This window comes from Symphalangus syndactylus, chromosome 16 (assembly GCF_028878055.3).
Source record: "Symphalangus syndactylus isolate Jambi chromosome 16, NHGRI_mSymSyn1-v2.1_pri, whole genome shotgun sequence".
Classification (NCBI taxonomy): Eukaryota; Metazoa; Chordata; class Mammalia; order Primates; family Hylobatidae; genus Symphalangus; species Symphalangus syndactylus.
In genome coordinates, this window is record NC_072438.2 from 62,186,025 (window position 1) to 62,204,578 (window position 18,554).

The 18,554-nt window shown below is 39.9% G+C and overlaps 1 protein-coding gene across 4 annotated transcripts in view; it reads right to left on the reverse strand.

The window, feature by feature from the left end:
* GHR (growth hormone receptor) overlaps window positions 1-18,554 on the reverse strand; it is a 313,780-nt gene that overhangs the window by 143,122 nt on the left and 152,104 nt on the right. For all 4 annotated transcript variants that reach the window (XM_055245826.2, XM_063619527.1, XM_063619526.1 and 1 more), the window contains one exon: window positions 9,816-9,896. In XM_055245826.2, the coding sequence (XP_055101801.1) occupies window positions 9,816-9,885 (70 nt within the window). In that variant the 5' untranslated portion in view covers window positions 9,886-9,896. The remainder of the gene's footprint in view (window positions 1-9,815; window positions 9,897-18,554) is intronic.

Sequence of the window (18,554 nt, forward strand, 5' to 3'; positions counted from 1 at the left end):
CATCTCATTTTCCTATTCTTCTATCGCTTTCTCCCTGGACCATTTTCTAATAATTCACTTTCATAGGAATCCTTGTCTCAGCATCCTACTTCTGGGGAACTCAACCTTCAAAAAATCACACAATTCATAAATGGGATTCAAATGCGGTTTTGACAAAGTCCAACACCACTGCTCTGAAATCCCTAATCTAAACTGTTTCTCCTGACCACAGCAGAGAAGAAGGAAACAAGAATCAGATGTGGGTGGTGTGGAGACTACCTCTTACTGGTCCTAAACCCTAAGCGTCTCTGAGGACCAGCTTCTCCTCCCAGTGAGCTCCTCCAGAGCTCCCTTTACTCTCTGACAGGATAAGCCTCTACCTGATTAACTGCTGCCCCCAAGGAAGTGATAGTCAAGAATAGGATCAAAGTACCAGAGGAATTTGATGCACCCTTAAGCAGATCATAGTAAGCTTCTATCAACCAACTGCAGAAATAAATCAGTAATTTATACAGTATTTATTGAATGCTAACTTGGGCTCAGTGGTGGCCATACTCTCCTCATTTTAGCCTGGAATTTCAGTCTTTTCCTTTTACCCTCTGCTTTAAGGCATCAGTGGTATTCCCCAACATCAAAAGTTTCCACCTTTGGGTGAACAGCAACCCAGTTCCAAACATGTTGGAGAAATCACCCCTCAAAATCTAAAAAGAGATGGTTTTAATCTAAATACATCTCATGTTAAAGTTCTTAATATTCTTCCATTTTGGTTATTAATATTTTTCTATTTTCTTCCCTTAAAGTGAGTTTTTTGACCTAAGAATATATATTCTTAGCAATCAAATATAGAAGTAAGACAAGATAGCCAGGTCATATTGGGGAGCACTTATACTTTTGCCTTTCACACCCATAATGGCTATAGTATACACATCAGTTTGTCAAGCAAATATGGCCAAGGTATGCGCAGAACTTAACTTACCTCCTTCTATTTCTCAATAAGAGCCTTCTTAGAAACTATTCAGTCTGAATGATAACTGCAGAGGAAAAGAAAGCTAGTCAACTGTGCTTATGAAGTTCAGAGCAAATACTAGAGGGTATGATGCTGGCCCAGTTAACAAAGAAAGTTGGGCACCATGATATACCAGTTTGTCAACGTAGCCAGAGCTGTCTGAGTATGGCACTTCATGTACTTTCTATATTCTACTAGCAAGCCCAGCTGGCCAAACGGTGCCCTGACACAGGGCAGGACTCTTCAACTGACTGACTTTCTCCTGTTTCCCTATTCCTCTGTTCTTGTTACAACGCATCCTTTCACCTTTAGCTATTATTAAGGAAAGCATGGCTCTTCTTGCTCCAACCAGGGAGGCAGTGGGTCAGTGGCACGTAGAGGAGAAGAAATTATATGTCCTAAATATGAGCCAAACACAAAATGGTCCTCCCCTGAAAAATGACCTCTAATTTTTTGGGAGAGCCAAGGCTCTGGAAAATATAATGTGGCAAACATCATCAATTCAGTGTCCACTAAGGTGAATCTGTTAATATTTACACATAGCACATGGTTATCCAGTAGTCAATATCATTTCTCTTTCCACAAATTTGGAAGCTTTTGCCAAAAAATTAAAAGATACACAAAGTATCATTTTTTTCATATTCAGAAATCAAGAAATTAAAGATTTTATTAATATAAATTGACTTTTAACCTCGAGAGTTTCATGTGCTCTCACTGGAAAATTAGAAAGACTTGATATTTAAGGAATGGGGCTAAGAAAATCGACCCAGCTATCCACAGGATCCCTAGTCAGGGTCTTTTGTAATCTAAAGTTCAATGTCCAAAGGGGCAAAGAAAATTCGGATTTGGGATCTTCAGGTATCATTATGTCTGTCAATATTTGAGGAGATTTAATCAGGTAGGTGGTGTAGAGATAAAGGTGGTGTCAGGGGGATGGTGCTGGGTGACCGGGTCACTTAATGCAGAATGTTGGCCAGTGACTGGTGCATGGGGTTCGGAGTTCAGTCACCTGGAAAGAGGTTGACAAGACTTAGGAAGGACATCAGGCTCCCACACATTAGTGTTTAGGGCTGAAATCTGATCTTGGTGGTATCTGGAGTAGAAAGCAGGAAAATCAAATCATTCTATCCCCCGGAAAAGCCCACAAAGCCTAGCTTCTTAAGTGGCACAGCTATTTCTAGACCCCTCCCACTATAAGGGGATACTAATTCAACTCCTGCCTTGCTCAGGACTGGAGATGAGAGCATCAGTGACAATTGCAGGAGAGAACTGAGGAAATCAAAGGTCAGGATTTAGCTGCTGATTCACTTATTCATTGAACAAATACATGAAGATCCTCATCAGAATGCTGAAGAATGGGCATCCAGCAAAATATCCTTCATGGATTTTAACGTCTAGTGAGTTTTAATTCCATAACATTTTATTACACAGGGCATGGAATGGTCATTTTGTTCAGTTATTTGAAACCAATTAAATTGTATTTATTTCAAGCTCAGTCCAAACTTGCCACACTCTTGAAACACAGATGTCATTATAACTCCATTTAGAAGAGGGACACACAACAAATGCCACCCTTCACCTGCCTCCTACCCCTACCTCTCTGCCAATCCTGTGTCCTGCTTGTTAGTGAAAGCTTCTATAAAAACATCCTGAAACATTTCCCGTGGTTAAGACATGATCCACCATCTTCTAATACCTGCAATCCTTCCATGGAAATGTGATGTGTACACTGTGAAGGTTGAGGCTTAAGTTAAATTGTTATATAAACAGAAACAGAGATTCCTGAAAAATGTATCTAATGAAACATTGTGGCTTCATCCTGGGAACAACGGACTAGAAAAAATGGATTTGCAGCTGAGGCTGAAGAAGTGCTCTAAGCCCTAAGGCCTCCTGATCTGTCCAGAAGTTGCCAGACAGGGCACTAAGGAATACTCTCTTCGTAGGGTCAATTGCATCAGATTTCAAAGTGTGTTTATGTTACACATCATCACCGTCTTTATGCTGCTAACTACAGATGATGAGGAAGCTTTGCTTCGGGCTTGAAGATGACACTGTTGACAGCATTATTTAACAATCCATGTAAGTATTGCCAGAAAAGTTAAAATGGAGCCACATTGCCTGCTGCTTAGAAAAGATGAAGGTGGACCCTTTTGTTGTGGCTGCTGGTGACTCTGCCTAATGACAAGCTAGGTGCATAGTACTGTGGATAAGCAGGTGGTTACAAGCCAAGTAGAGGCCCCCAAAAATGTCTTTACTGATGACACTGGACTGCCTACAGTTCTGTATCATATTCAGTGTAAGGTTAAGGCTTAAAAGGAACCAACTCTCAGTAAGAAACCCATTGACTTCGATGCACAGTGAGGAGAAAATCATCAATGGCAAGTTCTTCATGAGATGGTTTTCCCCGGGAAAAGGTGCTGGGGTGACTGAGGAATCCTGGGCCCCTTGTTGTAGGGAATGATCTCAGGTAGAGGCTGGCTGGGCCAGTAAAGGCCAACATGGACTTCTGCACAGTTGAACTTGGGTTGGTCTCTAGCCAGAGGTGGACAACCAGGTGTGTCTATGAACAGGTACTCTTTGCCATCACCAAACACCAAATACATTATGTCGACCTCATTCCTGTCTGCCCCACAACAAGAGCCACAGTTTAGGATACTGAACCAAAGTGGTGTGGAAACATTCTATTATATAAGCAGGACTGGCTCTGTTCCTATAAGAGCTGGCATCTAATGCGGAAGACCAGAAATACACTCTGTCTCAGCCGGGCGCGGTGGCTCACGCTTGTAATCCCAGCACTTTGGGAGGCCGAGGTGGGCGGATCACGAGGTCAGGAGATCGAGACCACGGTGAAACCCCGTCTCTACTAAAAATACAAAAACATTAGCCGGGCGTGGTGGCGGGCGCCTGTAGTCCCAGCTACTCGGAGAGGCTGAGGCAGGAGAATGGCATGAACCCGTGAGGCGGAGCTTGCAGTGAGCCGAGATCGCCCACTGCACTCCATCCTGGGCGACAGAGCGAGACTCCATCTCAAAAAAAAAAAAAAAAAAAAAAGAAATATACTCTGTCTCTGGCATGTGTGAATTTAACTAACATTCAGGGTTCTGAGTATTCTTGGGTGGTCCCACTCCTTCAATTTACTAATTAGCTGTGGCACAAATCTAATCACTCACACTGCCAGCTTCTTTGTAGGGGTGAGTCACTCAGTTTCTGTGGGAGCCTAACCAACCTCCCAGACTCTGCCCAGCACATGGCTTTGCTGTTCTCAACTCATCCTGCATATATTTGATTGCATCCCATGAGTAAGTACATACTCTAGCAATGACAAAATATCTGGGGGGTTGTCAAGGTCTTGGGATAGAGTCACACATGTCCAGAGACTACAATGAGGGGGGAGTTCAGACCTTTGTCCTTGCTGTAGACCCTCACTGCATAGTAGCCCAAGCCATACCACAGCCATACGGCAGAGCTGAGCAGACAGCTGCGGGACCCAGGGTAGACACAGGCATGAGGAGTTCAGAGAAATGGTACAAAACAAGCATAGCTTAGAAACTCTGCTGTCATCCAGCCTCAGCATGTTTCCTCCGCTACAGAGTTGTTCTGTGCAAGTACCACTTTAGTGCTAATAGGCTGAACTGTGCACCAGGACTTCCCTGCATTAAACGTGAGTCACTGCTGATGATCACATTAATTAAAAATGCAGAAACTTAGAAATGGATGGAAAAGAAGGCACTGATAGTTCCCCAAGTCAAAAATCCACAGGTTAATTGGACTCTGAGTACTGGTAATTCTGTCTTCTTAACATCCCTGTGTTTGTGATCCGTCTATTTTTTATAATCCCTGTCATACTTAGATTATCTCTCGCCTGACCTATTGTCATCAACTTCCTCCTTTAATTCATCCCTTTCAAATTCACTTTTATTCTATTACTAGTATTATTGACAAAGTAAAAATCTAACAGTATTATTACCTAGATTAAAACCCTTTAATAATCTAAGAGGATCACAATTAAATTATGTTTATTTCTCTGTTTTCTCTTCTAAAGACTGTGAGCTCCTTAAAGGCAGGAATATACATTCAAAATTCTTCCTTGGGCTGGGCACAGTGGCTCATACCTATAATGCCAGCTACTCTGCAGGCTGAAGAAGGATTGTTTGAAGCCAGTAGAACTGTTTGGGGCCTGCACAACATAGCAAGTTCCTATCTCTAAAAGAAAAAAACTGAATAAATGCATGCATGCATAAATGAATGAATAAAAAATAAATACATAAAATTCCTCCTTGAATCTGTAAAAGGACTTAATAAAAGCTTCTTGAAAGACTTTTTATGTGTCATTATCTACATTGGCACCATCTAGATTAACCCAGCTTGCTGTGACCTGCTGAACTCCAACATCAAATAAAGTCTGCAATATCAGGAGGACAAGGGGACAGAGGATTGCTGATGCACATGGACGCAGGCCATGGCACTAGAACACACCGTAAGATTTCTTCTTGCCTCTGGATGATGGTCAAGACACCAGCAATCAAAACTTCTGTGGCTTTTCTCCCGACCTTCACTGTGAATGGAAAGCCTTGAATTGTTCATTCTCAAATACATTTAACAGATGCATTCATTACTGTTTACTAACTGCAACCATGACTCTAATACTTGTGTGAAATAGATCTGACATGTCTTGACATCCTCTCAGGGCTCTGTGGAACTTCAGCTGTGGTGGGATAGAGTTTATTTTAAAAAATAAATCGTTCTGTCCACTGTGCCATTATTTCCTGTCTGACAGCAATGAGAACAGGACTGTCTTTTCCTTCAAGTAAGTGTTTTGTCAGTGTGCATAGGTTTATGAAAAATGTTCAAAATATACAGAAAAAATTATTTTGGGGCTCTTGGTTCCCTTAGCATGTGGCATCTCATTCCTAAGTCTCTTACCTTGAATGGTACAGAATGATATAACACCTTTTGCAGAATTTGAGTGATGTCAATTATGTGCTTTGCCTGCAAGCCACACCTAACTGGTGTGCATATATATATACTATATACATATAGTGTACGTATATATGTACACATATAGTGTATGTATTACATACATACAAATATAAATATGTTGTATGTAAATATTATATATCAATATTATACATAGATATTATATATGTTACATATAAATATCACACATATGCACACACACACACTATTCCATCATGCAGGTAGTGCTTTTGTCTGGCCTCCAATATTGAGGACTATTACTTGCTGGATATGGCATACACTTCCTCTTTCTTTTCTTCCTCTCCAAATGCTACTGATTCTTCAAGGGCCCAGCAAGTCTTGCCTTTTCCATAATGCCTTTGCTATCTCTAGACCTTCTATAATTTGACTCAAACCTACTGACCTAAGTTTGCTTCCAAAGGGAACAATTACAAATATAGCACCTATGTACCACACACCCTGGTCAAATTAATCCTATGCCTTCCACGAAGTAAGTGCTCAAGAAATATTTGTTGAATGTTAAATGCATAAAATAGAACCATCCATTGACTAGCACAGTAAGTGAATGAGTTGTTTTTCATGGACATCTCATATCTACAGTACACTTCTGCTTATGTTGTTGCTTTATCACATAAGTTATTCCTGTAATAGCCTTCTGTTCTTCTCAGCCTTTTAAAATCTTAAACCCGACATTCTAGTCTCTACTGAAACAATGTCAACCTCCTTCATGAAGCTGTAATTCACCACAGCTGAGGTATCCCTCCCGTCATCATCACTTCTAAAAAGTGTGATTCAAGCCATTTTGATAGTTAATATACAATGCCTGATATTGTAACTCTTGGTGTACATGCCTGACTTATTAACCCATGAAAAGTTCCTTGAGGGAAGAATCAATGTATTCCTCATAGCCATAGGTGCAGGCTTTGAAAATAGGAAGCTCTTAAGAATTATCAGTACATTGAATTTGTTGAATTAACTATTTTAGTCCACCTTGATCTATTCTTCTTCAGGGCATCTTGACCATTTCTCTTCATCACACAATCTAGACCTTAAAGGTATACAGTCTCTCATTAATTTCAGGACATTCCTCATGTCCCGGCTAGACTGAACTACAAGACAGGGGCTTGCCTACTTCCACCTTAGGTTACTGAGGTCAAAGGGTATATTCAAGGGTAGACTGATTGAAATAGTAGAGATATATGACCTAATTTATAACAGGCACTCCTTGGAAGAATACTTATACCCATCAGATCTTTATGCACATTTCTCATTAGCAACATCATTCCAGCAGCAGCAATTTTGATACAATCAGTTGATAGGTCAACCATGTGAAGCCCTTTGAAAACAAGGCATTGTGGATCATTCCTGATTTTGGAATAAAAAAGTCTCCTCTAGACTATGTAACTGGCTTTGAGGAGCAGATATAGAGCTTCATATTAAGGATGAGCGCTTCATATTAAGGATGAGGGACAGAAAACATCTATTACAACACTTTAGCTAACACAATAATGGCACTGTTCAAATTTAGTTCTCATTAAATTTCCCACAGGGCAATTAGATTTAATAAAAAAAAATCCTTTCAGGGCCAGTATATTTCTAATTGCTCATCTGCTCAAGCAAGAAAATCCCTGCTCAAGTGCTACCCTTCCCTACGCATGCAGATCTGTCATGTTCTACCAGCTCCTGGGTGACTTTTCTCCAGGTGATGCTTCCAAGATCACTTACCCATCAGTGCCACATCTTTCACTGAACAAACTGAATTCAATAGTAGTATCTTTTCTTTTTAAAAATTTCACCTATATTTTTAGTCTGCCTTATTCAATAGGAGACACAATAAAAATAAAATGATTTGGTTACAATCCAGACCTGGCAGAAAAACAAACACATGGTCCATAAATGTCGTCTGAGACTGACCCATGTCATGTTATGCAGTAACTTTGGCTGAACCCACGAACCCATTAGATAAGTGGCCAGAACTAGAATACACACACACACACACACACACACACACACACACACACACAGAGGCAAGCATGCACACACGCTGGAACGTGCTTACATATGCCTTCTTACATAAACATCATGCCCCATCCTTAATCCTTAGACCATTTTAAGAAAGGATTCTGGAATATGCACATATTCCAAAGGAAAAAGAAATATTGGTTAGCTCAACAAGACAAAAAAAAAAAAAAAGACAAAAATGTTCTTCTTTGTTAAATTACTTCCTATGCATAAGTACTGGTAGGATATGTGATTTGTGTTTAGTATAAACCATTGTATTTGCTTATATTCTGCTCTCCCTGAACAAATAAATGAATCAAACAAAACTATTAAAAAGAAAAACAAAAAGCAAACCTTAAAAGCAACTAATGATATTTTCTCTTCACTCAGGAACTCAAAGGTTTAGTAAAATGTCGAAAGCAGCTGAAACAGATGCTCCTTGCAGACTTTCTAGTTCTAAAATGTAATTTGAGCTCTAATCTCTCAGCTGGGGATGCATTTTTAATTTTCTTTAAAGATTTCCTATGCCATACTTTTCATTTCACAAGTTTTTTAAATTCCTCAAATCTTGCCCAGTGGAGTGAAAGTCACCTTAATGAAGAAACGAGAGATTAAGCCACCATGACTTTGGAACAGCAGAGGATCTCAGCTGCAATTCTTTGGCTCAGAACCAGGGCCTAAAACCAGCCATGGGAAAAGCTGCTGAAATGGAGCCTGCAATTCTCTCCATGTTTGACTTGCATAATGTTGACATTATAACGCCAGAGAGACCAAAAAGTATTTCCAACAATTATGACTCTTTTCTATAAATATTTTTAAATTGCTTTAAGAGATAAAATAACATATTTTACTCTTCTCATTTTCTAAGTGACTGTGGTCACCCTCAGCAGCTCACTACTACGGATTTATTTTTGGCTAGAAGGTCAGGGAGGACATCTTAAGGCGCTAAGTCTGCTGTTAAACTGTGTTTTCCAACATGAGCTGAATGGTGAGAAGGGGAGTCAGACACTCTTAAAGCAACAACTAAATTCAGTGTCATAGCATGGGAGAAATATATTCTTTCTTTCTTCTGTAGAAGCCCAGGCAAGGAAAAATATCAAGTACTCCTTAAAAAAAAAAAAAAAAGTCTCCCACCCGTTAGAGAGCACAGTTTTCTTTCTGACAGAAAAATTCTTCTTCCCTTTCCCTTTCATTACTCTTCCTTGTTTTAGTTAGGTCTGCTATGAAACATAGTTCAAACATATTGAGACTTCTCTACAAGGAGAGGGATATAAAAAAGGGAGGGAGAATTATAGTGATGGAGAAGGAAGCTCATAATTTCTGGGTATATCCTTCAACTATTTCAGGTGTCTCTTTCCTCAACTTAGCCAAATGGTAATCACCCAGAGAGTGAGAAGTGAAATTCATTTGAAACCTGCAATTTCTTTTCTCCGAGAATATGATTAACAAGACTGAATTCTGAGCTCTGGAAATAGACTAGATATCCTTAGTCACAGAGGAGCTGAGTGAAGAGTAAGCTAATAACCCTTCAGTGTAATTTCAATATCTCTCCCAGAACCTGAGAACAAGAGACCTGGCTTGTCTTCAACATAAATGTCCTCAGCATGATTTGTAGTATTAATTTTTGATATGAAGACATCAGATGCTAAAGTTGACTGACTACTGCATTCCTCCTATACATCCACAGAAGAGTCCTACTAGTTTCTGATTTTAAAGCTAAGTCAAGTTTCCTATTTGCTGCTATGTAAAACTTGCATCTTTTAATAAAATCATCCAAAAAACTTGGATGTAGCAAATACAGTTCAGTGTTGTTTCAAAACACTGAGGGTGGAAATGGAAAAGCAGAACTCACCCTCACTTCCAGAAAAAGCATCACTTGATCCTGCCAGTGCCAAGGTCAACAGCAGCTGCCAGAGATCCATACCTGTAGGACCTGCAATCACAAAAAGGGTAAGGTAAAGCCCAGCAATTAGAAGCAGACCATTATCATGAAATACTGTTTAAAGACTGGGTAAGACACGAATGAGCTGATGAGTCAGTTCCAGAAGGAATCCTAGTAAGTCTTTCACTGCCCCAGAGTCTCACATTGTCCTACTTTTCATGAACTCAAACAGCAGGTTGTAATAAATTCTACTTCCCGTGAGTGCTCCTCTCAGGAAATAACATGAACACTAGAGATGTTCACATCCTGGCTCAAAGCCATAGAGACACCTCACAGCAAATGACCCCCATGCACAGCTTCAGTAACAGGGCCAGGAAGGTTTACTTTAATTTGATCTGGAAATAGAAAACCTTATCAGCAGTATCAGCAAGCATGGGGCCTTGAGCTGTACAGGCCATAAAAGGAAAAATTGAACAATCGTGGTAATAGTAACATTTCATAAATCTGTTTCCCAGTGAACAAAAGAGCTCAAAACACTCAAAACAAGGTGCTAATGAGCCATCCTAAAGAGGTTTAACTAGAAGAGAAGCAGAAAGAAGGCGGGAAGCAAAAGGAAACAAAAACTCCCTAGTCAAACTAAAAACCCACAAGGACACAGTGTGTCGTAGAGAGGTTTTATTTTCATGAGGAATACAGATCCGAAAGACCAGGAATGTGAACACCTCAGACACCAAGGGGGATGCGTTTGTGGCTTTGCTAGTCATTTAGAAGCCCAGTGTGGCCACACCTGGAGCCCTTCAGTCTAACGGAGAGAGTAGATCAACACATCTGTCAGCACAACACCTTGGGGACCATACACCTTTATCTGGAGGAAGGAAATAAGCTTTTCTAGAAAAAATATACCAGGGTGTTCACATTCCGGATCTTTTGAGGCAAGTTTGGGCTGATTGAAAATGAACTCAGCGTATTGCCTTTTGTAGAGCTGTTGCTGTGTCTAACAACTAATGCCAACTACTTTAAAGCTTAGCTGCAACATTTCCATAAAAATTGCACTATTTACAAGTTACTCAGACACTTATCATCATACCAGGCGCTCCACCAGGTCCTCTACTGGCTTCATTTTTATTACTGTGCAAACCTGACCTAACGGAATAGCCCTTCATGGTATCCCTAATCAGGGTGAAATAATGAGCAAAGAGGTTTGTTTTCATGGGCCTACAGATGTGGTCCTCTGGCAATGGCTGTGTAATTCTTCACAGGGATAAAATTCTTGATGTACTTTAATTTCTAGACAGCAGAGGACCTATCTTTTTTTTGTTCCATATAATTTTATTTTCTTACAAATTTCTTTAAAAAAACACATCTCTACATAAACCAAATATCTTCTTGTATCTGAATACCCATGTGCAAACCCACATGCATGAGGAACTCTCCTCCATACACTGCTTCATGGAGTCGTTCATAGGATTGAGTGTAAACATGCAGATGAACACACTTTGTCAATGGTGAGATTTCAAATAAATATGAGTTGTGGTTTTTACAACATCCATGTTTTTAATTCCTAACCTGGAAGGCCTTGAGCTGATGGCCTTGCATCATCCTTGTCTACTTTGCAAATGAGAACCACTGAGCATCTCTCCCTCCCAATGTCCTTTACTCCTAGGTGAACAGGCTACGTAATCAAAGCTGGAAACCTCCAGCAGAAATATATTAAAAGGCTGAAAAAAAGTTATAGGCTAAAAATGCCATCCTGTTGGTAACTAAATATTTGCTTTGCATTTGATTCTTTCTTTTTTCTTTTTTTGTTTCACTGTGTCGCTCAGCCTGGAGTGCAGTGGCACGATCTCAGCTCACTGCAACTTCTGCCTCCCAGGTTTAAATGATTCTCCTGCCTCAGCCTTCCAAGTAGCTGGGACTATAGGTGTGCACCACCATGCCCAGCTAATTTTTGTATTTTTAGTAGAGATGGGGTTTCACCATGTTGGCCAGGCTTGTCTCAAACTCCTGACCTCAAGTGACCCACCTGCCTTTGCCTTCCAAAGTGCTGGAATTACAGGTATGAGCCACTGTGCCCAGCCTGATTCTTTTTAAGTGGAGAAAGCACTGAGGAACTGGATGCTGTATACAGTGTTAATTTTACTTGTTATCTCCCAAGACACTTAGTGTCAGGTAAAGAAGGTTCCAGTAGCACCTGCTATTCCGATGTCAGTGTAAAACAGTAAATCCCCAATTCTCACGCAGACTTTTTTGCTTCCCATCTGAGCAAGAGTGTGAATAGGTTTGCATTTCTCAGAAGGCTGCATCCTCTGGTTTGGAAGTCACCTCTTCAGACATCTCAAGGATACCTGGCAGATGCCACAAACAAGTGGCATTTGCTTCAGTTGAATAGAAGATGACCTTCCTCCAAACCCCAAACTTTTGAAAGCAGCTGCCTGCAAATGAACTTCACTTCTTCCAAATAAAGAACTAGGTGGGGCGTGGTGGCTCATGCCTGTAATCCCAGCATTTGGGGGGCTGAGGCGGGCCGATCCTGAGGTCAGGAGATCGAGACCATCCTGGCCAACATGGTGAAACCCAGTCTCTACTAAAAATACAAAAATTAGCTGGACATGGCAGTGCATGCCTGTAATCCCAGCTACTCGGGAGGCTGAGGCAGGAGAATCACTTGAACCAGGGAGGCGGAGGTTGAAGTGAGTCGAGATCCAAGATCGCGCCACTGCACTCCAGCCTGGTGACAGAGCAAGACTCCATCTCCAAAAAAAAAAAAAAGGAACTATAATTATAACACTTCCTTTACAAGCTGAGCATATGTCCATAGAATATGCTCTATCAAAACAAAAAACAAACAAGAATCGTCAACACAAAATTAACCAGAAATCTGTTTGCATACTCCTACAGCAGAAAAGAGTATTTAAAATTGCCATGCTCCCAAATAGCAGGTGAGTGCAGTTCACTGCCGCTTGGAACATGGCATAGGGACCCGACTCTAAGTGCAGGGGCCAGGAGGAGGATAAAAAAATGTGGATGGATTCAGTAGAAGCTAAGTGCTTTATTAGACTCTAACTCCTCCCCTTCTCTTCCACTGATGTTGGCTCAGTGGGAATGATTCCAAAAGTAGCCCCATCTGCAGTCCTCTGGAGAACTCTCTCTAGTGCCCTCACATGAGCCAGGCCATGAGATGTGACATTCAATTGGATTGTAAGCTGTCCATGTCATCTTTGCAGAGCCCCACATGGCAGCTTCTAGATGAGGGAATCCTTCTCTATTAGGTTCTGCCTGAGACAAAATGTCCCTAGGAAAGGTCAGAGTGCTGACACATGAAGTTTGGAACTTTAATGTTATCTAACATTACAATGTAATGATATGCTAGATGTGAGAAAAAGAAAGTCCCTCTATTCTCCCCCACCAAGCCCTTTTTGCCCAGGTCCCTAAACTTATTACGTGTACCTATTAACCCAGAGGTACAGGAGTCCATTCAAGTGCTGTCATAAGAAGTTCTGTAATAATCTAAGTAGAGGTTGGCATTGTTTGGAGGAATCTACTAAATTGGACCTTAGCCCACTGGGTTTTTTTAAGCTTGCAATATTTTCCTAGGGAAAATCCCTCTCTAAATTTCTTTTGATATTTACACATTCTTTGGCTATAGCCTCATGGCAAGATTTTCAGCAGGAGGGATTGAAAAATGGGGTTCTATTCTTGCATAATGGAACTCACACCATTTCTACCCTCAAAGCCTGAAGCATTTTGACTGCTCCCCGTCTTTCTCAAGAAAAAGAGAGTTCAAAATCAGTGTAATGCAGCTGGCATGAATTTTAAATCTGTAGACTGCCCAGCAGAGGAGGCCTCCAAATTACATAATTAGGCCCATGATATACTAACTTATTCTTTGGCTATAAAACAGTTCATAAACACGAGAAAAGATGAAGGTTAGATATAATACTTTTTCCAACATGCTATAACCAACTCCAGGCAAAGAAAACAATATGTTTCATTCTCTTTAATTTAGAATTAGCAAATATTTGTTAAACTACTAGTTCCTGCTAACACTGAGCAAGGCACTTATGGAGATTAATGCAAATGCAATCAAAATAATGGTTCTTCAAGAATAAGGCAGTACAAACACATGAAACTGTGAACAGAAGGGCATACCCAAAAATAGAAGGTCAGACTAGGGAAAAATCAGCTATCAAACTGACGGGCTTAAAATTAAAACTAAATGACAGATAAGGCTTTGGTGGGTATGGAAAAGGGAGAGAAACTGTGGTGAACTTGTATGGTAAAAGCTCAGAGCAAATGTTCTAGATATGAGTATGAATTCTGAGTATGTTTTGGACAATATTCTGAGGAAGCTGGTGAATAGAGAACAAGGTCCAAATTCATGAATAAAAGGGCCTAAAATTAGATTGGCAAGGTAGGACCAGATTAAAACAGCATTCTGAACTCAGATTGATCAGAAAGTCACTAGAGGTTTGGTGCAAAAGTGGGTTTTCCTTAGGGTACAGCTGCCCTTCATGCCTTCTTAACTTAATATCACTGAGAAGTATTGACAAGATTTGGTCATGATTGGATATGAGAGATGATAGAGACATGTCTATCACAAATAACTGAGTATGTGTGGATGAGAGATGGTGCTAGTGAAAGAAATCAGGATTTGGGGATCTGAGTTGGTTAGCAGCAGGAGAAGATCACAGGACTGCTTTGGATACTTGGTCTTGTAAGGCAATTACAAGACTTTTGGAAATGTGAGAAACGGCTAGTGGGAAGTTGAAGGTAAGAGACCAAAGACTGAGAGATAAGGGAGGTCATTACTGGAGGTGAGAGAGAGCTACATAGAGATGAAGAATATCATGTGAATTTAATGTGAAGACTAGACTATTTGGTGACAAGTCTCCATAACACCTTCGTCAAAAATTATATTAAAAGTTTATTGGCCGGGCGTGGTGGCTCACGCCTGTAATCCCAGCATTTTGGGAGGCTGAGGCAGGTGGATCACAAGGTCAAGAGATTGAGACCATCCTGGCCAACATGGTGAAACCCTGTCTCTACCAAAAATACAAAAATTAGCTGGACGTTGTGGCCCACACCTGTAGTCCCAGCCGATCGGGAGACTGAGGCAGGAGAATCACTTGAACCCAGGAGGCGGAGATTGCAGTGAGCCAAGATTGTGCCATTGCACTCCAGCCTGGCAACAGAGTGAGACTTTGTCCCAAAAAAGAAAAAAAAAGTTTATTAAGCCACACAGGGAATAATATGCTCATATCTGGTTTGTAATTTTTCAGAAACAAAACTAATCACCACCTAAAATAACTAACACCCTCTAATTTGTATCAAGTATTTTTTTTAAAAGTGATTAAAGCATCCTTAGAAGCATCCTTAGAAGTGTGATGTTAATATATTAATATATGGGAAGAGTAAATGCCAACATTGGTTACTAAGAAATATTGTGAAGTTGTATCTAGCTGATCTCCTTGGTGAAGTTTTTCTAATAATACAGCCCAGAAGAGGCTAACCCAAAAGGGCATTTAGAACTGCTGGTTTTCATTAGCACCAGGCATGCATTGAAACAGCTTGCTTTCAGAGTTCATGTTGTTACCAACTTTTTATGGTGATGATAATTTGGAAAATGGTCAGATCCAAAATGCCTTAGGTGAATTTATCTCCTTCCTATGAGTGAGGAAGGAAAAGCTCACAGACAGTTTTGATATAACTACTTTTGCTGAGATTTCTCTCCTCTTGGAGATCCAGCAGGGAATGCAGGATGGGAATTTTAAATGTGTAAGGTGTGAGGGGGAAAAGACTTTTGGGAGTAGTATATATAGTAGGTCTCCAATTTTATTTATTTATTTGTTATATTATTTATATTTTTACTTTTTGAAGAGACATGGGTCTCACTCTGCCACCCAGGTTGGGAGTGCAGTGGCATAATCATAGCTCACTGTGGTCTCCAACTCTTGGGCTGAAGGGATCTCCTTCGTCAGCCTCCCAAATAGCTTGTACCATAGGCATGTGCCAACACACCTAGCTTTTTTTAATTAATTTATTTTATAGACAAGGTCTTGGCGTGTTGCCCAGGCTGGTCTCTAATTCCTGGCCTCACTTGATCCTTCTGTCTCGGCCTCCCAAAGTGCTGGGATTATAGCCATAAGCCACCACATCCAGCCTAGGTTTCCAGTTTTATAAAATAAGGATATATGGTATGTACCTGCACTGACCAATTCTGTTACAATAAGTCACATGTGGCTATTGAGTACTTAAAATGTGGCTAATGCAATTGAGGAATTCAATGACAATTTAAATTTAATTTAATTAAATATGTAAGTCTATAACAGGTTGGATATGTGAACCCACTTTTTAAGCTTTACATTTTATGAAATGTAAATGCAGATCAAGTACTTATGATTAAAATTTAGCATCTAAATTCATATGTGCTATAAGTATAAAATATACACAGAATTGAAAGCTTCGTACAAGAAGATGCAAAATATCTTGATAATGTTTACGTTGACTACATGTTGAAATCATATTTTTGACTGCTGAGTTAAATAAAATTCATTATTAAAACAAGTATTTCTTATTTTTTAAATGTGATTACAGTCATGCATCACTTAATGACAGGAATACATTCTGAAAAATGCATCATTAGGCAATTCCATGGTTCTGCGAACACCACAGAGTGTATTTACACAAACCTAGATGATGTAGCCTACTATACACCTGGGCTATATGGGATAGCCTATTGCTCTGGGCTACAGACCTGTGCAGCATGTTAGTACTCTGCTGAATACCATAAGCAATTTTAACACAAAATTAAGTATTTATGTATCTAGACATATCTAAACAGAAAAGATATCGTAAAGACATGATTTTAGAATTTTATGGGACCAGTCCATCATTGAAAAGTCATTATGTGGTGCATGACTGTAGTTGAAAATTTTAAATTACATATGTGGCTTGCATTTTATTTCTACTGGTAGCATTCGTATACACATTTTATGGTTTATATGTCTGCACTTGCATTCAAAAACATTAAATGATTACTGTGGGCATATTTGCTTTCATAACAAAAATGAACAAGTAAAGTAATTTTTTAAAATTTCAAATGACATATAAAATCATTATGGTTATGTTGTAAAAGGTCCTCCCAAATGCAGAATGATGGGGACAAAGAATTCACTAAAGACTTAGGTGGCTTAGGTGTGATTGTATCTGTGGAAGGTTGTTTTTTTCCAAGGGTACTCAGTGTGCATTTGTTTACCTTCAGAGATACAATTATTCACATTATGTCCCGATTTTTATCATAGACAGTGGTGCAGTGGTAAATGTTTAACACCCATCTCCCTGGAATTTAGAAAAAGGGTCACGATTTGTATCATTTGCCAATTTCTGTGGTGTAAATACCTCTCTCAAGGCTGTTTTTAAGCTACCAACATTAATTCACTGCCTGGATTCACAATCCAGAAGCTGGACCCAGCATACGCTAGCTGGGGAAGGGACTGATGCTGTCTAGGCTTCATGTGAGGTAACAGGTACAAAGATTAAGCAATCTACTAACATTGATAAAAAATGTAAGAGACAGTACTGTTGAGTAAACCCTGGACACTCGATTTCATTTGATGACATCTAATCCACTGGCAGCTGATCACATTTAGTTAATAATCATTGAAAGATACTTTCCCAGGTCAGGAGACATTAGCTTCTACCACAGATGCTATCATTAATCTTCATTTACAGAGAGGGTGAGCTTGGGGTTAAGTGAATGTGCTTTGGAGTCACAGAGGGCTAGGTTGAAATCTCAGCTCTACCAAACCTCAGTTTACTCATCTCTAATATTGATAGGATAAGATTTTCCCTTTTTAATAAAAAAATCAGGATTAGATGAGATAATTTATTTAAAGCATTTGGCATTCCCTCTGCATGTATCCAAAAGGGTTAGTTATTACACTTACTAAAGTCTTCTTGGTAGTAGTAACAAACAGACTATTTATGTTCTATAATGTTCCTGTGGGGTATATTGAGAGTAGGGACCCTCATTTATATATCATGAAGAGAACATCTAGGCAGGTGGTAGAGCAATCAGCAAATGTGCTCTTCGCCAGCCACAATATTTAAGACCCTATTCCTAAATCAAGCACTTACATCATATGAAGGTCCAGGAAAGGGAAGGACCATCATAATGTAAAGTGTGTATCTCCTAGGATAAGGCAATAATACAGCCCATCTGTGCTTGGGTGTTTAGGCAATTGCACATCTTCTAAAGTGAGTTCCAATTGTGTAGGAAGTACTTTAGGGGCTAATTCCTCCCTCATCTGCTTTAAGTCTATGTGGTTGTTGTTAGGTTTGGATAATTTGTTTTGTGAAATCATGGATTTCTAGAACTAAAAATTAGATACAGAAATCCCAGTGACAAGACGCTTGGCTTGAAGTTAGAACTTTTCTTGGGAGAACTCAAAAAAGGCAGGTGAGTTACAAGAACCTGAGTCTGTCTCTTCCTTTATGGAGGAGTGAAAGAAGAAGGGGCATGTCAGTAGCCAAATGCTTGGTCATACTCCGATATTGGTATGCATAGTTATTCTATTCAGAGTGGAACTTTCTCAAAGAACGAAGCATTCTGTTTCACTAGGACCGTATTGCACTTTACAATGCCTGCCGGCAACTATCCCTATGGATGTTTGTCAACTCACTAAGCTTGATTCACTTGGTGCATTAATG